Source organism: Balaenoptera acutorostrata, chromosome 17, assembly GCF_949987535.1.
Source record: "Balaenoptera acutorostrata chromosome 17, mBalAcu1.1, whole genome shotgun sequence".
Taxonomy (NCBI): Eukaryota; Metazoa; Chordata; class Mammalia; order Artiodactyla; family Balaenopteridae; genus Balaenoptera; species Balaenoptera acutorostrata.
Genome location: NC_080080.1, coordinates 38,894,793 through 38,921,366, shown reverse-complemented (window position 1 = coordinate 38,921,366; position 26,574 = coordinate 38,894,793). Strand labels below are relative to the sequence as shown.

The 26,574-nt window shown below is 42.5% G+C and overlaps 1 protein-coding gene across 1 annotated transcript in view; it reads left to right on the top strand.

The window, feature by feature from the left end:
* The first annotated feature begins 441 nt into the window (after positions 1–441).
* LAPTM4B (lysosomal protein transmembrane 4 beta) overlaps positions 442–26,574 on the top strand; it is a 69,201-nt gene continuing 43,068 nt past the window's right edge. The window contains exon 1 of the mRNA XM_057532136.1: positions 442–769. Within this exon, the coding sequence (XP_057388119.1) occupies positions 671–769 (99 nt within the window). The 5' untranslated portion in view covers positions 442–670. The remainder of the gene's footprint in view (positions 770–26,574) is intronic.

Sequence of the window (26,574 nt, the reverse complement as noted above, 5' to 3'; positions counted from 1 at the left end):
TTTTCTGGGAAAAGATTACTACCACAGTAATTGAGCTGGGAAGCAGAGACAAATTGCTCTTGGCAGCTTCAGCGGAGTTTCAAAGCACTGCAGTTGACTGGAATCACCCCTACCGTTTCCCCCCCCCCCCCACCCCCATCCAGTCTACAAGATAACAGTGATGGCACCTACAGTTATCTGCAAGATACAAGTGGAAGGAGAAAAAAAAACCCACAACCAACTAGACTGTAAAAGAATCTCGAATCCATGACAGAGTTACACAAATGACCAAATGAAAGAGGAACTCCACTGGGGGCCGACTCCGGGACCGACCGAGAGTGCAAGATGATTTATCTATTTACAATGAGCCGGCGGCGCCAGCAGCTGGCCGGAGCCTGCGGTGACATCACGGGGCCCGGGCGCCCGTCACGTGGTCCGCGAGCCGCTCCGCCCCCTCCTGCTCCTCCTCCTTCTCCCGCAGCCTTCCGAGCGCGGGGTCCGGCCGAAGCAGCCGCTCCGAGCTCTCGGGGGAGGCGCGGAGCAAGGACCCGCGGGCGGCGAGCGGGGTTGGGAGCGCGAGCGGGAGTGGCCGAGGAGCCGGCAGTAGCCGCGCGGCGGGCCCGGACCAACGCGGCCGAAGCTCCTGCAAAGTTGGGCGCGCGCTCGCGCCACTGCGTCGGCGGTCCGAGCGATGAAGATGGTGGCCCCCTGGACGCGGTTCTACTCCAACAGCTGCTGCCTGTGCTGCCATGTCCGCACCGGCACCATCCTGCTCGGCGTCTGGTACCTGGTGAGCGCGGCGGGCCTTGGCGAGCCCCGGGGCGCACCTGCCAGGGAGGAGGGCGGGCGCCCCGCACCTCGCCAGGACCCCGGCCCGGGCCCCCGCCTCGCTTTTCACGCCCTCTGGTGCGGCTTCGGGGTTGGGTGATGCCGGCGCTAATCCGCCTAAAGTTGTATTATTAGAAACTTAATTCTCCGGGCGAGCGGGTCAGCGATGCCCCGGGCTCAGCAAAACTGTGGTGAGAGGTGCAATCAGGGCCGGGAGTTCGGGGCGTTTCGGGGGTGCGGGAAGGCAGGGGGCGCCGGAAAGCCCTCAGCTGGGAGCCGGCTCGGCCGCGGGGAGCTCCGCGGTTTCCGGTGAAAGTGCACTTGGTGGTCAGAGAACTCCGATCCGGTCTGCGGAGCACGTGCTTTCCTTTCCTTTCCTTTCTTCTTAGCAGCACCCGCTGGGCTTTGTGTTTCGACGGGTCCCGACAAACGTCGAGGCGGTGACCGGGCACCTCGTGCTACCCCCAGTTGTCGGCCCGGGTTGCGGGCCCGCGTGCCTATTCTCCCTGCCCGCATCTGGCCTCGGGTTTGCTGTCCAGCCTCCTGCGCACCTTCACATCCCGAGTGGAAATGGCTGGGGGCTCTTGACCCACACGTTTGTTGTAAAGCCCTTACTCTAGGAAGGGACTTGCTTGTGATTTATTGCGTTTCAGTCCGCCCGGGGCAGCCATTTTACACCCACTTGATTTCCTGCCCCTTTACAGATGATCCCTGTACCTTCTTAGCCGGCACCGGAGGAGGCAAATCTGGTTTGTCTTTAGGTTGGAGCTTTTAAGATCTTATTTGTATGGGGAGCAGTGATTATCAGGGGCAGTGAGGAAACCTGATGTAGTCTTGCCCTGTGCCAGCTCCAGGTTGGTTGTTGGCCCCCAGAAGACTGCACGAACACTGAGTCGGATTCCACTGCATTTCAGTTTGGGTCACATTATGATGGAGAGTTAGACCCGAGCCTTTTTGCAGTGAATATCTCTGCATCATGAGGAAACACCTTAAAAGTGGTAGTAAGATGGCATATAGAACTTTTCGGTGGGAATAAATTCTTTTCTTCTTAGTCATCATAGTTTTCTGGTCGGTTCATAATTCAGTTTTTTGATATATATGGATATTATGTCGAATTGTGAACTCGTTTGTTGTGTCATTTTAAGCAAAACATCCCCCCGTCCCAGAGGGTGTTCTCTGTGCTATTTATAGTTTCAAGTTTCCTTTAGTCTGTGCCTATCACAGGCCACACAATAGAAATATTTGGCCTTGAAAGCTTTCAAACAGATCTTTGGTATGTGTGGGTTCTTACTGTGCGGTGTGAATGCAGATAGAACATCTGCCTATTGGCTCAACCCTGATTTTGCCAAAAGCAAAGAAATCTTTACAGAAATTTAAAATTACAGCGGAAGGATAGTGGGTGGCCTCGAAATAGTGCTTTTATTGATGATCAAGACAGACAATTTTATACACATGTCTTGTGTCCTCCTTGAAAATGTTTAAATCTGCAGACTTGCAAGTACATCAGTGAATGTAATTTGTAAAATCTAGGGCACTGCATTAGGCAAATGGACTACATGATCTACAGGAAAGATAAATCTACTTTGAGCCCTGCTGTTGGCTGTAATCCAACTAAACAGTATTGGTGTGATAAAAGGAGAGTAGTACTCACATGCTCTGTCTATGGCTTGGGCATGCTCTTTGGGGAAAGTAGTTACTGGTATGCACGTTTTAGCATTTGGAAATATATGGCTTTTTGAAAGATAATTAGAAAGCTTTCCGGCAAATGTGAATAAGAATGCCACTTTAGGTAAACCTAATATATGAGAAACCTGCTGCTGGTCATCTTTATAAGTCTGTTGCATTTCACAAAACAATTTAAACTTTTGAAAAAAAACTAGTGAGTTTCCCTCATACCTTTAAATATAATTTGGTTATCCAATACATTGATTAACATGAACGTTTTTAAGATGAAGGAGCCAAAGAATAAGGCATCTCTTCCTCCTTACCTTACCCCCTCACCCCACCAGCCATCTGGATGGGATGGGGTTACTTATCAGAAAGGGGGAGAGTTTTCAGGAAAAAAAAAGGGTAGGAGTATAAATAGATATTCAAAAAAGAGTCCACTAGAAAGGATAGGTAAAGTGGATCTGTTTTTACGCATTTTCTAATTGTTTCCTACATGACCATTTACTAAGGTCCTGTGTTCCAGGGACTATACTAGATAACTTTTTTTTTTTTGGCTGCATCCCACGGCTTGTGGGATCTTAGTTCCCCGGCCAGGGGTCAAACCTGCACCCTCGGCAGTGAAAGCGCAGAGTCCTAACCACTGGACCGTCAGGGAATTCCCTAGATATCTTGACTTGAAAAAAACCAAAACGAACAACGTAAGAGCTGTGAGTTGAGTTTATTCAGTGTCTTACTGTGTAAGATAACCCAGAAGACAGCCTCTCAGCTCTGAGAAACTGTTCTGAAGAGGTAAGGGAGGAGCCAGGATATATGAATTTTTTACTGTGAAAAAACCTGTAGTCGAAATCAAAAGGTGACTTTTAATCACAAAGAACAGGCATCTCAGGTTGATGATTTTAGTGCTTTTCTATGTATGGGAAGATGCAAGAATCTGGGGTCATTGAAATATTTCCTTAGATGTGTATCTTCACTATCTTGGGGCAGGCATCCAAAGCACAGACTGCTTCCTGTTTGTCTCCATCCTGAATTCCCCTCAGGCCCACAGTCAGTGGGTGACTGCAGTGGCTAATGGCTTGATCCTTGTAGAACTGGAATAGCAGGCAACATTTTTCTCTACAATGCTTTTTTTTAAAAATTTATTTATTTATTTTTGGCTGTGTTGGGTCTTCGTTTCTGTGCGAGGGCTTTCTCCAGTTGTGGCAAGCGGGGGCCACTCTTCATCGCGGTGCGCGGGCCTCTCACTATCGCGGCCTCTCTTGTTGCAGAGCACAGGCTCCAGACGCGCAGGCTCAGTAGTTGTGGCTCACGGACCCAGTTGCTCCGCGGCATGTGGGATCTTCCCAGACCAGGGCTCGAACCCGCGTCCCCTGCATTGGCAGGCAGATTCTCAACCACTGCGCCACCAGGGAAGCCCCAATGCTTTTTTTTTAATTAATTAATTAATTCATTCATTCATTCATTTATTTATGGCTGTGTTGGGTCTTTGTTTCTGTGTGAGGGCTTTCTCTAGTTGCGGCAAGCGGGGGCCACTCTTCATCGCTGTGCGCGGGCCTCTCACTATCGCGGCCTCACTTGTTGCGGAGCACAGGCTCCAGACGCGCAGGCTCAGTAATTGTGGCTCACGGGCCTAGTCGCTCCGCGGCATGTGGGATCTTCCCAGACCACGGCTCGAATCCGTGTCCCCTGCATCGGCAGGCAGACTCTCAACCACTGCGCCACCAGGGAAGCCATCCCAATGCTTTTTTTTTTAATTTTATTTTTAAAAAGTTTAAAAAATTTTTGGCCGCGTGGCGCCGCATGTGGGATCTTGGTTCCCCGACCAGGGATCAAACCCACGCCCCGTGCAGTGGAAGTGCAGACGGAGTCTTAACCATTGGACTGCTAGGAAGTCCCCTCTCTGCAGTGCTTTGCATAAGCTTAATTTTTATGTCTTGGTGAGGTAGATTTTTTTATTCCCGTTTCATAGATGAAAACTGAGGCTAAGAGAGCTTAGGTGATTTACTTAAGATTGGCTTGTGGTTTGAGTGATGTTTTGGTCTGTGCTGTTTCCAGTTTAACCTTTTAAAAGTTGAGTGTGTGTTTTGTTTTTGCCTTGGAATTATAAAGGTTTCCTTCAGTCCAGAAAAAAAAAAAAGCATATTGATTTCAGGTATTTGTATTAGAGATCTGTTTGTTTTGCTTTGTTTTAATTTTTCCTTTTTTAAATTGAGGCATAATTTACATATGGTGAAAATCACAGATATTAGGTGTACAGTTCATTGACATGACCAATGCATGCACCTTTGTAACCCACACCCTTAGAGAACATTTCCAAAACCCCAGAAAATTCCCTTGTGCCTCTTCCAGTATACCCCTCCACTGACACCCTGACCCCATAGGTGAGTTTTGCCTATTCATATAAATGGAATTATACTGTATGTATTCTTTTGTATTGGGTTTCTTTAACTTAGCATAATGTCTTTTAGATTCATTCGTGGTTTTGGAGTGTATCAACAGACTGTACCTTTTTATTGCTGAGTATTATTTTGTTGTATGAATATACCACAGTCTGTTTATTCATTTGCCAGATGATGGACGTTTGGGTTATTTCCATTTTGGGGCTATTATGGATAAATCTACTCTGAACATTCTTGCAAAAAAGACTTTGTGGACATCTATCTGTTTTTATTTCTCTTGAATAAATACCTAGCAGTGGAATTCCTGGTCATTGTGTGTTTTAACTTTGTAAGAAACTGCCAAGGGGTTTTCCAAGTTGCCATTTTACACTCCAGCCATCAGTGTATGAAGTTCAGTGGGCGTGTAGTGGTAGCTCCTGGTGGCTTTAGTTTGAGTTTCCCTCATGACTAATGAGGTGGAACAGTTTATCTTTGCTTCTTGACTAATTATATATCTTCCTTTGTGAAGTGCTATTGATTGCCCATTTTTTTTATTGGGTTTTGTCTTTTTTTTTCCTACTGATTTGTAAGAACTCTCTGTATTTTGGATACCAGTCCTTTGTTAAACATATACCTTGTGAATATTTTCTCTCAGTGTGTGGCTTGCCCACTCATTTTCTTAATGGTATATTTTGATGAACTGGCGTTTTTAATTTCAGTTAAGTTCAACTTGTCATTTTTTTCTTTTATGGTCAGTACTTTCTGTGTTCTAAGAATCTTTGCCTACCCTGAAGTTGTAAAGATATCCTCTTATATTTTCTTCAGAAGCCTTATGGCTTTAGCTTTTATATTTATATCTGTGGTCTATCTCTAAGTTTTGTGTTACGATGTGAGGTAGAGGTTTGTGTTTATTTTAAAAGGCAGTTTAATCATTAAACCTAAAAAAAAGTTGATTTATCACATAACCTTTAATAGCTACAAATGTTTTTAGAAAGACAAGTAAGATGCTTGTCCATCTTCACAGAGAATGAGGACTGACTTGTCCTGGTTTCCAGAGGGATCATGATATGAAAGAAATACTTAAAGCAGAATGATTGCTATGCAGGCTTCTGGAGTTTCCTCTCTTTCTTCAACAAAACTTAATATTCGAAGCCTGAATCCATTAACTTTCTCCCCAAATTTGCACATACTCGAGTCTCTCTTGTCATGGTCCAAACGCGGGTTGGAAAAGAATTTCCAGACACAAGGCAGAATGTAAAGAAGATAGAATTTATTAGAGGGAAGGGTCGCTGCCAGAAGAGCGGGCCGACTTCCTAATAGTCTGGGAGAGTCAAGCCCGAACATGTGCTGTTGATCAGTTTTTATAGCCAGAAAGCAAAGGAATGGTCCGAGGTGAAGATTTTGCTTACTGGTTGGTCAAGGCACACATACCTTCCTTCTGTAGGGCGGGAGTGGGACAGGGCAGATACCTTTCCTTATTTGGGACAGGTCCCGTTGCCCAGGTGGGCTCAGGAATTTCGTAACCATCGCAACATGGTGGCAAGGGAGATTAAGAGTCCGGTAGGGGGTGTAACGCTGAAACTTTTTCAGGCAGGGTGGTCCTTTGTCCTTGGAACACCATTGTCCTTAGAACATCACATCTCTTTCACCCTCTATCTAGATTTCCCAGTTTAGCTGCCTCTGTTTCCCTTGCCATCTGAATCTCATCCTTTATTCCATCTCCATGTCCTATTGATTTTTGCTCAACCTCCTGATTACCTTATTCTGTCCTGTTCTTATTCTTGCTACCGCTTCCCTCGTTTAGGCTCTCATTAGCACTCACTTGGCTATTATAATAGAATCATAACTGGTCTCCCTGCTTCTAGCCTTGCCATCAATAATCCATTTTTTTTCAGTCCATTACAAATGCAGTTTCCAGAGGTATTTTTCTCAAACACAAATATGAGCTTGTTATCTTACTCCTAAAAAATGTTGGCTTGGGCTTCCCTGGTGGCACAGTAGTTAAGAACCCGCCTGCCAATGCAGGGGACACGGGTTCAAGCCCTGGTCCGGGAAGATCCCACATGCGCGGAGCAACTAAGCCCGCGCGCCACAACTACTGAGCCCACGTGCCACAACTACTGAAGCCTGCATGCCTAGAGCCCGTGCTCTGCAACAAGAGAAGTCACTGCAATGAGAAGCCCACGCACCACAACGAAGAGTAGCCCCCGCTCGTGGCAACTAGAGAAAGCCCGCACGCAGCAAGGAAGACCAAACACAGCCAATAAATAAATGAATAAATTAAAAAAAAATGTTGGCTTACAATCAGGGAGATGTGTGTATTTCATGACCTGTGTATTTCAAGTCAACTTAAATTGGCTTACACAATTAACAAGTGCAGTGGTTTCCACCACATCCCTTTCCCCCTTTCTCCCATCCCTTTCCCTTTCAGGTTACCTTCCTTTAGGATACAAATGGCCAGCCAGTACTTAAGCCCTGGGTCCTGAGATTCATTCAGATTTGATAAACGTAAGTTATCTGTTCACCCCTGAGCCAAATAGGCCAGGGTTATGTGACTAGAGTATACTGAATTTAGGTCTGGGATATGCTTCCCTTGAACTATTTATTGACTAGGAGAGATGTGAGCTGGAGGTAGGGTTAACTTAAAACACCAGCTTGAGAGTGGAGGGATGAGGCATCAGATACTGTTACTGGGAGGAGGAGGAAAGAATGTTTGGAGAATAATACAATAAAAAATCCCTGCTATACTCTTTATGCTAAAGACGGCATTTCTTGTGGAATATGTTTTGCCATCAGGACCTGAGTTTCTCCCTACACAACCAAGCATACTTTTTCCTTTGTAGTTTCTTTCATCGTTTTATCAGGTAATTCTCTTATTGTGTTTTTAAAAGTGGTCCTGGTAGTTGGAAGAATCTGTCATTGACACCTGGGATAGGTCCCCCTTTGTGCATATCATCCTTTTTATTATAATCCAGGTGTGTTTTAGGAGGTTAGTTATTCAGCAAATACATACTGAATGCTTCTTTGTGCCAGGCATTATTCATAGGGGAGTTGGCCATATATCAGATTATAAAGGATGAAAGAACTCAGGGTCTCATTGGCTGTTCTCATTGGCTTTATGACCTGGCCTGTCAAATAATCAACTAGTTCACTTTGAAAGTCACAGCTTGCTTGTGTACCCAAGCCTGGTGGGTTCTTTTTGTATCCTTAGAAGTCCTGGTGCAACAACTATTGATTTTTGTCTGTATAGTAATACTGGATAGTAAAACCGACATCTTGCACTTGTAGAGTGATTGATAGTTTTCAGTGGACTTCACATTTGTTCTTATTTAGACCTCAAAGCAGCCCTGGGGTCAGGCACGATAGGTGGTGATACGCTCCTTTAAGATTAATAGTTTCTTTCCAGGGCTTCCCTGGTGGCGCAGTGGTTGAGAGCCTGCCTGTCAATGCAGGGGACGCGGGTTCGAGCCCTGGTCTGGGAGGATCCCACATGCCGCGGAGCAACTAAGCCCGTGAGCCACAACTACTGAGCCTGCGCGTCTGGAGCCTGTGCTCCGCAACGGGAGAGGCCGCGACAGTGAGAGGCCTGCGCACCGCGATGAAGAGTGGCCCCCGCTCGCCGCAACTGGAGAAAGCCCTCGCACAGAAACGAAGACCCAACACAGCCATAAATAAATAAATAAATAAAATTAAAAAAAAAAAAAGTTTCTTTCCAGCTGTCAGATTCTTTAACTTGGTCTGTAAGTCCAGGGCAAAATAGGGGTTAATTCATAATATTTGTGTAATCCTGATTACCTAATGTTTTCCCTACTATATTAGATTGTAAAAGACTGAAATCATAAACTAAAGAGTATGGATTTTATTCTGTAGGCAGTGGGGAGGCACTGAAGAATTATGAACAGGTGTGATAGGGTGAAAGCAATTTTTAAGGAAGATTGAAAGGACAGGCTCTTTTATAGATGGCTGGGAAGCCAGGCAGGGTGTGGTACAGCCTTCCAGATAGGAGATGTAGCAATGTCAGTTCTTCCCAGCACAGGTCTGTCATTTGCTAATGATGCAAATAATATGGATGGGAACTTTGATCAGTTAGTCAGTGATACCATTGCCATCCACATTTTCTGCGTCTGAATTCAGGAATCGAACAGATTTGGACAGAGAGGGATACTGGATTTTTGAGAGATGTCTAATGAGCCCCTTTTTAAAAGTATAGGCCTCCCTACCCCCAAATGTAAAGGATCAAGGGAAGTTCTATGAAATTATTGTCTGGTGAAGATTTCAGTGGTATTTAATACCTTTTTTAACTTTTATCTCATGTTATCAGATGTTCATCAGAACCATCTACTTTTTTTTTTTTGGCCATGCCGTGCGGCTTGGGAGATCTTAGTTACTCGACCAGAGATCGAACCCAGGCCCTTGTCAGTGAGAGTGCCGAGTCCTAACCACTGGACTGCCAGGGAATTCCCTCATCAGAACATTTTGAAGACCAAGAAATAAAGATTGCCATCATAGTGTTTATTAATATCAATCTCTCTGGGTCCCACTTTAGATACGTCTAACGAACTAACAAAGCATCAAGTGTTAAAGTGGTTAACATGAGTTTTGCACCGTGATGTGTATATTAACTAAGTGTGTGATCTATTTGTTTTGTCAACTTACGTTGAATCTTTGTCATGAAGGAAGAGGTCTCATTTTTCCCTTCCCGCTGTACCCCCTTTGTGGCAGATATATTGTTGTTCATAAAGGGATGCTAGTGGAAGTAATGGGTGAGCCCTAGCAGCATAACGCACTGCTTTCTCCACTTCCTCCCGGCTCCCTTGGCTCTTTTAATAGAGCTTCTGGAGCCTTGTGAGAGTTCTTAAACAGCTATAAACTGGTTTTTTACTTGAAGCAAAATAAAAATTAAGCAAAGATCACACTTCTTCATTTGGTCCTAACAAACTCCCCCCCCCCCACCGCCCCCCACCACCAGGGATTTGAACCTGTGCCCCCTGCAGTGGAAGTGCAGAGTCCTAACCGTTGGACCACTAGGGAATTCCCAGTTCTAACAAACTTTTAAAGGTTTAGAGAGTTGCCTCTTTGCAGCTGCAGCTACCAAGGGAAAATTATTTTTCAGGGACATATGTAGGGGCCAAAAATTGCTTGAGGAAATATAATTTCAAATTATTATTAAAAATAAGCTTGAGTGTTTTTATTAACCTTGAGCTGCTAAAATTACATAGCTAGTTGGTTCCATGGTGAGGGGATGGTGAAGCAATAACGCTTGGTACAAGTAGGTGCTGACATCTTCGTTGACTAACAGTAGAGGGCTTGGGGCTGCCGAATTGGAGGTGTTATTGGTTGGAAGAAAAGAATCACTTAGGGAGTTACCCTGGGTAAGGCCAGATGGGACACATCAGAGTTTGGCCTTTCCTCAACCTTGTTGGACCAGAGGTTGGATCTTGTCAATGCCCTAAAGTTGAATGGCTGATTCACACTGACTAAACTTATAGTAGACTGACACATAAAACCAGAATGCCAATTTATTAATATTTGATGGGGAAATATAATCCTCATGGAAATGAATACTCCTATCCTTAGGCCTATGTATTCTTTTCCTGCAGAGGACACTAAATTATGATTGTCAGTGATTTGAGTACTTAATAGCTTTTCTTAAAGACAGCCTGGTGAGGCCAGCTTCACAAAAGAGATAGCATTCAGGACTGAAAGGAGCAAGTCTCCAGGCCACGACAGTGTGTCTTCTTCCAGCTGTGCTGAAAGAGGGGTTTGCTTCTTGGATAGTACTTTTTGTTGTCTCAATTTTGATCTAGCATGAGTGTCCCCCTTGCCCCCCTTTTAAGGTGGCATTGGATTCTCTGATAATCTGGTCTTTTCTCTTTTGTGTTAATATTTAACCTCTGTATTTGCTATGGTATAGATAAAGTGTCGTGAACAGAGGTGCAAAAATGCAGTTTATTTCTCGCTTGCGTTAACAGTTAGGGAGGATTGGCAAGCTTTGTTCCGTGAGGCCATCCAGAGACGACCCAGGCTGGTGGGGCAGTTGTGCCGTCCTAAATGTGCTGACTCCTCTGGGTCTAGGGGGCTGCTTCCTTTATCCTTGTCTGCGTGGTTGGAGACATCTCATCAGCACCATGTTTGTGTTCTGGCCTGCTAGAAAGGAGAAAAGTCACCTGGAGGACAAACAGCTTCATTTTTTTAAGGATGTGAAGTGGAAATTGTACGCATTGCTGTCACTCATGTCCCAGTAGCCAGAAACAAGACATACGACCTAGCTGCAAGGGAAGCTAGGAGATATTATCTTTAGCTGGGCATTGATATATCCAGATAAGCCTATTACAGTGAAAGAAGGGGAGAACGGATTCCAGGGATTCCAGGGGCATCTACTAATCTGACGTGACACCTAACGGCAGCCTTATTGCTGAGATCCTGTTGCCCAGTGGGCAGCCAGTACTAATTATAGGAGGCTTTAATTCCAGTCTACAAAACAGTACTTGTTGGTTCTCAGTACTTCAGTTTTCCTCTCTAAATTGGAGTTAATAATTCTAACAATAAACAATTGCAAATAATTATTAAAAAGTATCACAGGGGCTTCCCTGGTGGCGCAGTGGTTGAGAATCTGCCTGCTAATGCAGGGGACACGGGTTCGAGCCCTGGTCTGGGAGGATCCCGCATGCCGCGGAGCGGCTGGGCCCGTGAGCCACAGTTGCTGAGCCTGCGCGTCTGGGGCCTGTGCCCCGTGACGGGAGGGGCCGCGATAGAGAAAGGCCCGCGCACCGCGATGAAGAGCGGTCCCCGCACCGCGATGAAGAGTGGCCCCCGCTTGCCGCAACTGGAGAAAGCCCTCGCACGAACCGAAGACCCAACACAGCCAAAAATAAATAAATAAATAAAAAGTATCACAAAACAATTTAAGCAAGTCATAAAATAGTTGCAACTATGGATAAAACTAAGTAGTATTCAAACACAAATGCATTTCTCCCAAGGTGTGCTGCATTAATGGAGTTTTTGATTGTTAAAAATTATTTTAAAGATAAAATGAGGGTACTTGGATAGCATTTTCAGTATGAAAACACATAGTCATCTATGTAAGAAATCAAATGCAGCTAGCTTATGGATCAGAAACTATAACTGTGCTTATGGATAAGAACTTCCCATCTCAAAGGAAAATCATTGTAGAACATTTATGCCTGGAAGGAATGGCAATGTGTATCCAGTTTCTTTCTTCCCTCCTTCCTTCTTTCCTCCTCTTTTAACAGATTTGAGAACTTCCTGGGTGTTAGGAACTGTGTGAGGTGCTGGCAATGCAATGGTGATTCAAAATAGACTCAATCCTTGCCAACATGGAATCTATGGTCTAGTAAGAAGAAATTACCAGTAATTAATATGTATTAATTAGTAATCACACAAATAAATATTGGAACGTAATTGTGGTAAGTGCTGTGAAGGAGAATGTAAGCCATGTGAGAGAGTTTGGGGATGAGTGGCCGTGTTGGGGAGCCTGGCAATCTTTGTCTTTAACTGGAGAAATTAGCCCATTTACGTTAATAGTGGTTAATATATTAGGAGTTATATTACTCCTTGTTTCTGTTTTTCTCTCCGTTGTTGCCATCTTTCATATTACCTGAATTTTTTCTTATCCATGTTTTTGCCTATCTGCTATTTTTTGTTTCTATTATTTTAGTGGTTCACTCAAGAAATTTTAACATATGTACTTATCAGAGTCTAGACTTAATAATATCTTTGCCTTTTTTTTGAACAAGTCCTTTAACTCTGGTCATTTCTTGTATGTTAGTGTCTTTTTTTTTTAAACTCCCCCAAGACACTGATCTATACAATCAGTGTTTGCTTAGAGTTACCCACATATTTACACCTCTGTCCATCATCTTCTCTTTTTTTGCAATCACTCTAATCTTTATTTTAAAAATGGATATTTTAATACCCCAAATGTGGAAAGTACGTGATCCATCATTTTCTTTTGCACCTCAGACCTGCTGTCTAGGATCACTATCCTTCTGTCTGATGCACATATTAAAATTTTTCCTTTAGTGAAACCTGTTGGTGGCAAACTCTGACAGTTGTTCTTTGAAAATATCTTTATTTGACTCGAGTTTTTGAAAGATATTTCAATCCTTGGTTGAGAGTTACTGTCTCAACACATTGAAGCTCCTTCCACGTCTCTTCTGCTTTGCTGCTGAGAGGTCAGTTGTCAGTCTTGCTGACATTTACTTCTGATTCATTAGGTCTGGAGTTGGTCTTGTGGGTCTGCATTAGTAACACACTGGGGATGATGCTGAAGCTGCAGGTCTACCACACTTTTGGTAGCAATGGTTTGTGGACTCATACATTTCGGATGCTAATTTCCTTTTCCTAGAATCTTGCCTATGTAGTTAAAACGTTGACTATTTTTATTCCTTCAAAAGGTATTGAACAAGACAAGTAACTGAAGGCTTGGTGATAAGAGTCAAATTATAGTTACAAGGAACAAACTTAATTTAAAAAATTATTTTTATTTTACATTGGAGTATAGTTGATTAACAATGTTGTGATAGTCTCAGGTGTACAGCAGTGTGATTCAGTTATACATATACATGTATCTATTCTTTTTCAAGTTCTTTTCCCATTTAGGTTGTTACATGTAATACTGAGCAGAGTTCCCTGTGCTATATAGTAGGTCCTTGTTGGTTATCCATTTTAAATATAGCAGTGTGTACATGTCAATCCCAAACTCCCTAACTATCCCTTCCCCTCCCCCTCCCCCCCCCCCCCCCGCCGTTAATCATAAGTTCATTCTCTAAGTCTGTGAGTCTGTTTCTGTTTTGTAAATAAGTTCATTTGTATCATTTCGTTTTACGTTCCACATATAAGTGATAAACTTCTCTTTCTCTGACTTACTTCACTCAATATGACAATCTCTAGGTTCATGAATGATGCTGCAAATGGCATTACTTCATTATTTTTAATGGCTGAGTAACATTCCATTGTATATATGTACCACATCTTCTTTATCCATTTCTCTGTTGATGGACATTTAGGTTGCTTCCATGTCTTGGCTATTGTAAACAGTGCTGCAGTGAACACTGGGGTGCATGTATCCTTTTGGACCATGTTTTTATCCGGATATATGCCCAGGAGTGGGCTTGCAGGATCATATGGTAGCTCTATTTTTAGTTTTTTTAAGGAACCTCCATACTGTCCTCCATAGTGGCTGCACCAATTTACATTCCCACCAACAGTGTAAGAGAGGTAGGAGCGGTGCCTTCTCTCCACACCCTCTCCAGCATTTATTGTCTATGGATTTTTTTTTAATTTGACATTTTATTTTTATTTATTTATTTATTTATTTTTGGCTGCTTTGGGTCTTCGTTGCTGCGTGCGGGCTTTTTCTAGTTGCTGCGAGCAGGGGCTACTCTTCCTTGTGGTGCACGGGCTTCTCATTGTGGTGGCTTCTCTTGTTGCGGAGCACGGGCTCTAGGCGCAGAGGCTTCAGTAGTTGTGGCATGCAGGCTCAGTAATTGTGGCTCAAGGGCTCAGTAGTTGTGGTGCACAGGCTTAGTTGCTCCACGGCATGTGGGATCTTACCGGCCCAGGGATCGTACCCATGTCACCTGCATTGGCAGGTGGATTCTTAACCACTGTGCCACCAGGGAAGTCCCTGTTTATGGATATTTTGATGATAACTATTTTGACTGGTCTGAGGTGATATCTTGTAGTTTTGATTTGCATTTCTCTAATAATTAGTGATGTTGAACATCTTTTCATGTGCCTCTTGGCCATCTGTATGTCTTCTTTGGAGAAATGTCTATTTAGATCTTCTGCCCATGTTTTGATTGGGTTTGTTTTGATGATATTAAGCCACATGAGCTGTTTGTACATTTTGGAGACTAATCCCTTGTTGGTCACATCATTTGCAAATATTTTCTCTCAATCTGAGGGTTGTCTTTTTGTTTTGTTTATGGTTTCCTTTGCTGTGCAAAAGCTTTTGAGTTTAATTAGGTCCCATTTGTTTGTTTTTATTTCCATTACTCTGGGAGACAGATTGAAAAAGATAATTGCTGTGATTTTTGTCAGAGAGTGTTCTGCCTATATTTTCCTCTAAGAATTTTATAGTGTCTGGTCTCACATTTAGGTCTTTAATACAGTTTGAGCTTATTTTTGTGTATGGTGTTAAAGAATGTTCTAATTTTATTTTTTTACATGTAGTTGTCCAGTTTTCCCAGGACCATTTATTGAAGAGACTGTCTTTCCCCCATTGTACAGTCTTGCCTCCTTTGTTGTAGATTAATTGACCATAGGTGTGTGTTTATATCTGGGCTTTCTATCCTGTTCCATTGATCTATTTCTGTTTTTGTGCCAGTACCATACTGTTTTGATGACTATAGCTTTGTAGTATAGTCTGAAGTCAGGCAGCCTGATTCCTCCAGCTCCATTTTTCTTTCTCTAGATTACTTTGGCTATTTGGGGTCTTTTGTGTCTCCATACAAGTTTTAAGATTTTTTTATTCTAGTTCTATGAAAAATGCCATTGGTAATTTGATAGGGATTGCATTGAATCTACAGATCTGTAGATTGCCTTGGGTAGTATAGTCATTTTGACAATATAGATTCTTCCAGTTCAGGAACATGGTATATCTTCCCATCTGATTGTGTCGTCTTCAGTTTCTTTTATCAGCATCTTATAGTTTTCAGAGTACAGGTCTTTTGTCTTCTTAGGTAAGTTTATTCCTAGGTATTTTCTTTTTGATGCAATGGTAAATGGGATTTGTTTCTTGAATTTCTCTGTATGATCTTTTGTTGTTAGTGTGTAGAAATGCAACAGATTTTTGTGTATTAATTTTGTAACCTGCAACTTTACCAAATTCATTGATGAGCTCTAGTAGTTTTCTGGTAGCATCTTTAGGGTTTTCTATGTATAGTATTATGTCATCTGCCAACAGTGACAGTTTAACTTCTTTTCCAATTTGGAATCCTTTTATTTCTTTTTCTTCTCTGATTGCCGTAGCTAGGACTTACAAAACTGTGTTGGATAAAAGTGGCAAGAATGAACATCCTTGTCTTGAGGAACAAACTTTAAATTAATAACAGAAACACCAGAGAGCTTTTGTGAAAATGTTTAAAAAATTAAGTTAGTAAAATTTCAAAAGGTGCTTTCTTTGATTCTTTCGTTATTTACCTGAGAATATTTCTTTGCCTAGTTTTTTTCCCCCTACCAGCTGTTTAGAAACTAAATGAAAGTTTCTCAGATAATCTTTTTTTTTTTTTTTTAACATTTATTTATTTACTTTTGGCTGCGTTGGGTCTTCATTGTTGCATGTGGGCTTTCTCTAGTTGCGGCGAGTGGGGGCTACTCTTCGTTGCAGTGCGCAGGCTTCTCATTGCGGTAGCTTCTCTTGTTGCAGAGCACGGGCTCTAGGTGTGTGGGCTTCGGTAGTTGTAGCACACAGGCTCAGTAGTTGCAGCTCGCAGGGCTCTAGGTGTGTGGGCTTCGGTAGTTGTAGCACACAGGCTCAGTAGTTGCAGCTTGCAGGCTCTAGAGCGCAGGCTCAGTAGTTGTGGCGCACGGGCTTAGTTGCTCCACAGCATGTGGGATCTTCCTGGACCAGGGCTCGAACCCGTGTCCCCTGCATTGGCAGGCAGATTCTTAACCACTGTGCCATTAGGGAAGTCCCTCTCAGGTAATCTTAATATTTGTTCTAAAGAAAGTATGCAAACAGGAATAGAATCTTAAAGATATTTTTGTATTTACATTAGCGACAGTTAATAATTTATTAGATAATCTTTTCATTAGTTTACTTTGAGAATAGCTTAAGAAAAATGATCTTCAGAGGCTGTTTACTTTTGAAGTAATCTAATACTGTTTTCTTTTAGCTAAAAGTAACAATATCAGACATTAATGTCACCTTCAAGAATGTTCCATTACCTAGATTCATAGTAATGAATATTTATGGCATACATTTTATGTGTGGAAAGGAGAAATCATTAACAATTCAGCATTATGATTACAAAACATTTGTCTAAGAGTACTTAGATTATGTCATTGCATTTTATTTTACTTTGACAAGATTTTTTTAAAACTTAGCTATCAAGTTATACTTTAGCTGCTTTTTATTCTAAACTGCAAGCCATGTGTGCAAACTAAAAGTGTATGTTTTCTGTCTTAATTTCAAAAGTTGTTGTTTTGGGGTGTATTAAATGTATTGCTATTTCGTAAGAAAAAATTTAACTCTAAAGTACAATATAGCAACACTGTTCCTGAATAGAATGCAAAATTTATATTCTAATGGTTAAGTCTGTTACTGCCTCTTCACTTTCATTAGTAAAGACATTCTGTTTTTATGAGTTTCAATTTTGTCTTTGGTGAACAGCTGTAGGAATAAAGTATTCTTGTATGTATTGAAACTAAACAGGGAATGTTTTAAACAGTCTTCCAAAGCTTTTTTTTTTTTTTAAATAATATTTATTTATTTATTTATTTATTTTTGGCTGTGTTGGGTCTTCGTTTCTGTGCGAAGGCTTTCTCCAGTTGCAGCAAGCGGGGGCCACTCTTCATCGCGGTGCGCGGGCCTCTCACTATCGCGGCCTCTCTTGTTGCGGAGCACAGGCTCCAGACGCGCAGGCTCAGTAGTTGTGGCTCACGGGCCTAGTCGCTCCGTGGCATGTGGGATCTTCCCAGACCAGGGCTCGAACCCGTGTCCCCTGCATTGGCAGGCAGATTCTCAACCGCTGCGCCACCAGGGAAGCCCCCAAAGCATATTTTTTTTTTTTTTTCCCAAAGCATATTTTTAATGATTATCCAAGTTGTTGGAATAGGATGGTTACAAATAGGGACTAATAGAGCTAATGAATAGAGCATATCAGAACACAAAGAGCACCATGTTTGTTGCACTAAAAAATTAATTTAGCCATTTTGCAGTTTATATTTTCTCCTCTTTTTTGGATGCTGGCCTTCTAACCCTCTAGTGCTTGATCCTTCCTTGTGTACAGAGTTTAGGTCCCCATAGCCCATTCTAAATTAGGCTCTGGGCTAGGCCTGTCTCCTTATAGTCAGAGATCCAGAATGTTCTTTAGGGCATAAAAGGGAACACAGTTGTTCTCCCTGTCCACACCCCACCGCCCCCAGTCTCCTAGTGGCTCTTTGAACAGCCTTCTTTCTGGCCTCTGCTAGAGGACCATCCTTTGACTTCTGTTCACTGACCAGACATCTTTCTCATCATTCTGAGAGAATACATATAGTGGTGTGTCAGCCTGAGAGTGAACACCAGAACCTGACCAAGTCCATTCAGGGCAATTGAGGCTGCTTCTGCTGGGGTCGCAAGTCAGTTTCACTCTGCTTGCCGCTTCCTGTCGCCTTGAGAGTGGCTGTCTGGAACACTCCCTTGAAAAGAATTCTGAGCCTGCTGCCAGGGGACTGGTGAGCAGAGTCGCCAGGGCTTGTGAACTGGGTGTGGTGGCTTTTTGGGCGGAACCTGGGTTACTGGAAAGAGCATGTGTGGCATTTGTAATCAAAGGACCCATGATTGAGCGTCACCTGAAAATGTCATGACCTTGTGCAGGTTTCCCCAAAGTCTGAGAGTCCTCATCTGTAGAGTGGCGTAACAATAATCACACCACATAGGGCAGGCAAAACGGCTTCAGTAATATAAGACAGAATGTGGGGGCTTCCCTGGTGGTGCAGTGGTTGAGAATCTGCCTGTTAATGCAGAGGACACGGGTTCGAGCCCTGGTCTGGGAAGATCCCACATGCCGTGGAGCAGCTGGGCCTGTGAGCTACAACTACTGAGCCTGCGCGTCTGGAGCCTGTGCTCCGCAACAAGAGAGGCCGCGATAGTGAAGAGGCCCCCACACCGCGATGAAGAGTGGCCCCCACTTGCCGCAACTAGAGGAAGCCCTCGCACAGAAACGAAGACCCAACACAGCCAAAAATAAATATAAAAATAAATTAATAAATAAAAGATTACTATTTAAAAAAAAAAAAAGAGAATGTGTAGTGGTGGTGGTTTCTTGATTTAATCTATCACCCATGAGGAAGACATGCCAAAAGGATGGCACTGTGGCCTGCAAGGTGAATCAGAAGGACCTCATTGAATTTGGCAGGGCGGGGGGGAATCTTTATAATACATTTAAAAAATCTGCCTACTGAAATGGGGCTCTAAGGAAGGATACAACTTCATTTTACTGCTTAAACTTTCTCCTGCACACTGTATAACGTAGAGGATTTATAGCTTCTATTATTGGAAACAGTGGCTGTAATTATAATCCAAGTCAAAGGACTGTCAAGGGTAGCTCATTCTTATATTTTTGTTTCCTTGAACTTTCTCTTAATAGTTAATTCTTAGTCACTTAGTCTGATTCCCTGAAATTATTTGTGCTGTAATCTTTGTCTCTCAGGATTTCCAAATGTCTCTTACTTTCTGGTGTTAAGAAAGTCCTCTTCCTGTGGAGGCTTTCAACTGCCACCCCCTTCTCCTCAGCCACTAGTATAGCAGAATTCCTTTTCATCTAAATGGAACAGCTAATTTGACTGTCTTCCCCATTAGACAATAGACTACCTTGTGGGGGGGAGGAATAATGTATATTGATGTTAGCATAGTGCCTGGCATATATTTGTTGCCTAATAGATAATTTTTGAACAATTCAGTGGATGAATTAATGAATGTTATAACGTTTATTCTACATTTTACTTGGTTGCTGATGTTTGTTTATCCCCTGGACTGCTAATCCTTGAGGGCAGGGACCATGCCTTATTCATCTTTGTATAATCCAGTTTTAAGCAGAGTGTCAGGCACATAGTAGATGAACTAATTTAGTCAATTTCTTAGGCAGGTAGGATTTTTTTTTTTAACATCTTTATTGGAGTATAATTGCTTTACAATGGTGTGTTAGTTTCTGCTTTATAACAAAGTGAATCAGTTATACATATACATATGTTCCCATATCTCTTCCCTCTTGCATCTCCCTCCCTCCCACCCTCCCTATCCCACCCCTCTACGTGGAGACAAAGCACCGAGCTGATCTCCCTGTGCTATGCGGTTGCTTCCCACTAGCTATCTGTTTTACGTTTGGTAGTGTATATATGTCCATGCCATGCCACTCTCTCACTTTGTCACAGCTTACCCTTAGCAGGTAGGATTTTATGGTAAATCTAATTTTCCCCAGAATATATTTACCACAATTGTTTGAAATGAAATAGCAAGTGTTGGAAATTTATTTTAATATCAGAACCAGGACCATGTAGACAGGGGCTTATTTGAATAAATAAACACATTTGGATCAGAACTCTAAAATTTGATTTAAATAAATTTTAATTGAAAAGTCCAAGCTTAATTTCATTTTGATTTGCCCATTGAAATTGTACCCAAGTGAAAGGCACATCTGCCATTAATAGTTTTTAGAAAATATTTCCAAATATCGGAGTATAAAAATTAGCCAGCTGTCTGAAAAGATTATATTAGATTATAATTTATATTCATTTTTAAATTTTTAGCCATTTTACTGTGACTATTTCACACATACAGAAAGTACGTAAGATATAAACACCTCAGTTATCACTGAGCAAACACTTGGTGTATCTGCCACCCAACTGTGACTTCTCTAAAAGGTTACCCTAGAGATTACAACATATATTGTTGACTTTTAAAAATCTCATATTAAGTGGTACTTTCTCTTCCTGTACAATGCAAGGACCTACGATCAGTTCAGTTCCAATTATCCTCTCTTGAGCTATATGCCATTATTGTGTATTTATATTCTATTTGTATTTTGTGCTCAAATCATTATTGTTGTTGTTATTTGTTACCAATATTCACAATTAATTATCATTTTTGTTGTTCTTAACTTCTTTGTCCATCTTCAGCCTTCCATCTGGTATCATTTTTCTTTTGTCCAAAGAACACCCTTTAATGCTTTCTTTACTGTTCAGCTGCTGGTGACCAATTCCCTTGTTTTTTTCTGAAAGTATCTTTGTTTCATTTTCATCCTTGAAGGATTGGTTTTGTTTTTGTTTTTTTTCTTGTAAACTTGTAGATGGTCCTTTCCTCCCTAGCATTTTGGAGATGTACCTCCATTGTCTTCTGACTGCTTTTGTTTTTATTAAAGCCAGCTGTCTGAATATTTTCTTCTGTCTTATCCAACTTGTTAGTTTTCTTATAACTCTGTCTTAATGGGTTAAACCCAGCCACTAAGTTCTTGATTTGGCTACTGTATATTCTATTCTTTAAAAAATCTCTCATATCCCTTTTTTTTGTGATTTAAGTTCCCTGGCAAAATTCTCGTTTTTTAAGAATCTCTTTGAATATTGCAAGTGTAGTCACTTTAAAGGGGAGCCCATTAGCTTCAGTATCTAGAGCAGCGCCCGTGGTCTATTTCTGTTGTCTGTTGTTTCTGCTGGTCCTTGTTTTTAGCATCCTGTCTTCTCCTGTTTCTTGTATTCTGGACATTGTATTTGAAAAACTGAAGAAATAATTCGAAGCGTGGGATGGTATCTTTTCTCCACTAAGGATTTTGATAGCTTCTTGCAGGGGCCTAGCAACTGGCAATTCCCTCAGTTCAGTTGCAGGATTCAGATGATGCAAAGCTGGGCCCTGTCACTCTAAAGACTTGTCTTTGCTGGTTCACCTTACTCCAATGGTGAAGCCCCTTCAGGGTCTTATGGCAAAGCCCTGGGGATTTCTACCCTCCATCCCCACCCAGCACGCCCTGTACTCCCGCTCTTAACTCTGGCTCAGCAAGGCTGTCAAGGTGCTCTCAAGCTTTTAGCTCTCATCGTCTTTTCTGGAATCAGCAATTGCCCTCAGCGGTATTTCTGCCTTCTCCTGGATCTTGGCCCCATAATTCCTCACTGCCTTGCTAGCTAATACCTTCTCACAATGTTGTTTTTATTTTGTCCAAATTTTCTAGTTGTCCTCAGTGAGAAGATTGGTTTGTATAACCTAGTTCACCATTACTGGAAGTGGCAGATCTCTTAATTGTTATTATTTTACAGTAAGTCCCCTACATATGAATGAGTTCCCTTCCGAGAGCGCATTTGCAAGTCCAATTTGTTCGTAAGTCCACCAGAATTAGCCTAGGTACCCAACTAACACAATCGGCTATATAGTATTGTACTGTAATAGGTTTATAGTACTTTTCGCACAAATAATACATAAAAAACAAAACAAAAATAAAATAAAACATTTTAAATCTTCAGTACAGTACCTTGAAAAGTACAGTAGTACAAATACAACAGCTGGCATACAGGGGCTGGCATCAAGTGAACAGGCAAGAAGAGTTACTGACTGGAGGAGGGAGAGGAGGTGGGAGATGGTAGAGCTGAAGGATCCTCAGCAATGGGAGATGGAGGGCAAGCTGCAATTTCAGTCACACCTGATGTTGATGGAACACATGTTTGCATTGTTGAAAGTTCGTAATTTGAAGGTTTGTATGTAGGGGACTTACTATATTTTACTGTGACTTTTTTCTCCTCTGATATACCTATTTCCAGGGTTTTTTTTGTTTTGTTTCGGTTTTGTTTTTTTTGTTTGTTTTTTTAATGTGCTGCGTGGCTTGCAAGATCTTAGTTCTCTGACCGGAGATCGAACCCAGGCCCCCAGCAGTGAAAGCCCAGAATCAGAACCACAGGACCACCAGGGAATTCCCTATTTCCAAGTTTTAACTTGAATGCCTGGCCATCTTCTTACTAGTAATTTTTTCTCTTTAGGAAATGAGGTGTAATAATAATATTCTATAACATATTTCATATTAAGAATAGTTTTGAAGCTTGAAATAATTTTTCCTGACTATAAAAGCAACTATGCTCATGTTAGACACTCTGGAAAATACAAAAAAAGGTACAGTGATAATGCAAGGTACAAGGCACCTCCAGACCCACCACATGGTTTATAACACTGTATGTTTTGGTGTTTTTAGTCTGTGATATATGCATGTGAACATAATAATAAATTGGAATCAAAAATTTTTATACTACAGTTATCAATTAACATTATAATGTGAACATTTTCTTGTCATTAATAATTTTTAATATGATTTTTAATGCTTATGTAGCATTCTCTTATTTGGTTGTAATTTAGTCATTCTACTTCTGTTTCAAATTTTCATTACTACAAATAAGTCTGCAGTGATCATTTTTGGACACAACTTTCTGTGTAAAATTCTGATTGTTGTGTAATTATTAACTCAGTGGGTTTGAGTGTTCTTAAGTTTCATTTATTGAGGCTTTTAAAAAGAGAGCTGATAATTACATTTCACATTTTCAGTTGTTTAGATTCAAGCTGCAAGTCTCACTGTTCATTTAGGGTCTGAAATATGATTTAAGGGTGAAGAGCACCTTAGATCCCCGGAGAATATACAGGGGCCTGACACCACTTAAGTAACGGGACAGACGTTGAATTTATTTACATGTGGAAGTAATCATTGTCAGGAACAAGGAAAAAATATGCAACACCACAGGAACACTTCATAAATAGAACAGGAACAGTTGTACATGACCTACCAAAACAGACAAAGCCCAAATGTTAGTGAGCATTAACTGAACAAGAACATAAATATGCCCTGTCTTTCTTTTACATTTAGATTAGCTGTGGTCATTACATAATCTGCTCCTGGCAAGTCTTAACCGTCTTCTTGGTTCTCATTTGTGGTGACATTTCATTCTTGAAATGGAATGATTTTTGGGTGACTGATGATTGGGTGATTTCCATTTTCTCTTTTTTGGGAAGTACTTCTTACCCACTGTTCTTGGGGGCTTTGACTTGTATTTGACCTTTTCCATCCAACCATGTTTAGTATCTACCATGGCTAGTTCACCGCCCACCCTCCACCGCTTTGCACAGACCTAGGTCTTCATGGGTCACCCTGTCACCCTACTGTATCCACATCCTCCGTGGAGTGCCACATTCCCATCCAACAATTGAGGTTTCATAGGATGACACAGTAAATATGTGTCAACACGCAGACCTTCTATTGTGAAGATTTCACTCTGTGATTAAAAGAGCACAGTGGTGAGTCATTTGTGAAGTGTCATGACCTTGCCATCACATCTTTGCATTATCTGTCTCCTTTCTCTGGACTCTCGAAGAACAAGGGCAAGTGGAAGGGAACTTGGCCCCAGGACTGTGGTCTCTGCTTGTGGGCACAGAGAGAAGGGCCACAGGGCCACAGGGACAGGGGAGAGGATGACAGTGACCGGAGCAACTAGAGCACAGCCCAGCGTAGGACCCAGGACCCGCTGTGGAGTGAGAACACACGGAACCAGGAGCCAGAACTCTGACGTTGGCAACGATGTGACACGTTCAGAGACTGAGCAGGAGAGAGCACGAAAGCACACAGGACTAGGCATGAGGCCGTCAGAAGTGGGAGAGGCAAACACACACGGAGGGCAGGCCTGACCACCAAAGGCCGAATAAAAAAAGGAGGCTGAGAGGCCAGACGGACAAGCCAACACATGATTATTCGGACAGCCTGCAAGTACTTTTCCCACCTAAAATCAACCTTGTCACGGTCCTTATTTCTGATAATGACAAGATTTTGTCACCCAGGCTTGAAATTTCAGAGTCTCCTTTGCTTCTTTTTTTATCCTTGCAGCTCGTCACTTCCTGTGTGTCTAATAATTACACCTCCACATGGAAAGGCCTTGAGATTCAAACCTTGGCTCTTCCACACGTAGGACCTAAGTAACCTCTCAAACTAATGCCTAAGATGACAATCTGACAGGGTTGTCATGAGAATTAGAGATGAAGTGGACCCCAGACCCTCATTACTGCTCAGCCAGACTATTGCAGTACTTTCCAGAATGCTTTCCTGCCTCCGTTTTAGCCTCCCAGCCTTTTCTAGCTTGGTCTTCCTAACGACGGCTCTGATCACGTCATATCCTGCCTCAAAAACCTTCATTAACTTTTTGGATAAAGCCCCAAATTCCTCGCCTGGCTTTGAGGACTCGCTGCCATCTGGCCCCAGCCTGCATTTCTGGTCTCATCCCCTAGCACTTTCCTTTGTCTACTGTGTTTTAACCAAATCGAACTGCTTGCTCTTTTCAGCGCAGGCCCCTGTCCCGGTGGCTTTACTCATACTTGAAATTGTTCTTCTCTCTTATTTATTTGTTTGTTTGTTTGTTTTGGGGGCGGGGGGCACACCGTGTGGCTTGCAGGATCTTAGTTTCCCAACCAGGGATTGAACCCGGGCCCCAGCAGTGAAAGCGCCAAGTCCTAACCACTGGACCGCCAGGGAATCCCGAAATTGTTCTTTTCTACACCTCTTGGGTTCCAAAACCTTCTCACCTTTCCAGCCCCTGTCCAAACGCTCCCATGTCCACTGCACCTCCCTGTGAACCCCGGTCTCGGCCTCAGGCTTCAGTAGTATCTTTCTCTGACTCTGCATTATTCTTTCTGTGAAGTCTTGTTGTACTTACGGCTTCATGCTTTGTGTTACTTGGGTGCATGATTTATTTAACCTATCGTGAATCCTGGGAGGCTCTTTCCTAAGCACTTAACAAAGCACCTACTCTAGGAGGCAGCTAGTGGAAGTGTTATGATAAGTAAAGCAGGCAAGGGGGTAATAACAAGTTGACCAAGACTTGACAGGCCCACTGGAACTGAAAAGACAGGAAAGCAGCTGCATAGCACTGTCTCCGGAGATCTGAGACCAGGTAACTTTCTGATGCCACCCAAGAGCTTTTATATGGTTCTTGTTAAGGTTTGAAGAGGTAAGGCAACTAATTTGAGTCACTATTATATGCCAGCTACCCTTCTAGGTGTTTTACGTAATTTACTCATTTGAACCCCAAACAGATCACATTCTTTCCTTCCTTAATATTCTCCATTGGCTTCTTGTTGCACTTAGAATAAAACCCAAACTCTGTAACTAGCCCTAAAGGATCCCTAAGTCTGGCTTGTATTTCCTAACTGGGTTCACTGCCCTGCCTCACCTAGCCATTTTTCTCTCTTACCCTCTGTACCCCACCCCTTCCTTCATTAAAGCTTCACCCATGAATCCCAAATTGATGTGTTGGGTTTTTTTGTTTTTTTTTTTTTCAAACCTTCAAAAACCAACCCCATTATGATAACAGCAGTAAACACATTGCCTTTGTCTGGTGCTTAACTTTTCAAAACACATTCTTAGGTTATTTTATCTGATCTTATTTCAGTCCATAATCTTTGGTCTGCCTTTTCGAAAGATAAGAATATAGAGGGAATAAAATGCCAAGAAAACTTGATGATTTGTCAAAGAACATCTTTGCTAAATCATCTGCCCGTTGTGGAACTAACTCATACTTTCCTTTAAGCTTCAGATAATGTTCTGAAAGATTTTCTTCAACTCCAGTTTTGCTAATCATACTCTCTTTAAAATGTGCTGGGAAGTTTCTCGGCCCTTTGGAGAGAAACAAGAAACTGGCAGTTCTAGTAGCCACTGTGGGGAGGGTGACTGTCAGATAGGAATAGGAGGGAGACTCAGTTTTCACTGTATACCTTTCTGAACCTAAAAAAAGTTTTAGGGCTTCCCTGGTGGCGCAGTGGTTGAGAGTCCGCCTGCCAATGCAGGGGACACGGGTTCGAGCCCTGTTCTGGGAGGATCCCACATGCCGCGGAGCAGCTGGGCCCATGAGCCACAACTACTGAGCCTGCGCGTCTGGAGCCTGTGCTCTGCAACAAGAGAGGCCGCGATAGTGAGAGGCCCGTGCACCGAGATGAAGAGTGGCCCCCGCTCGCCGCAACTGGAGAAAGCCCTCGCACAGAAACGAA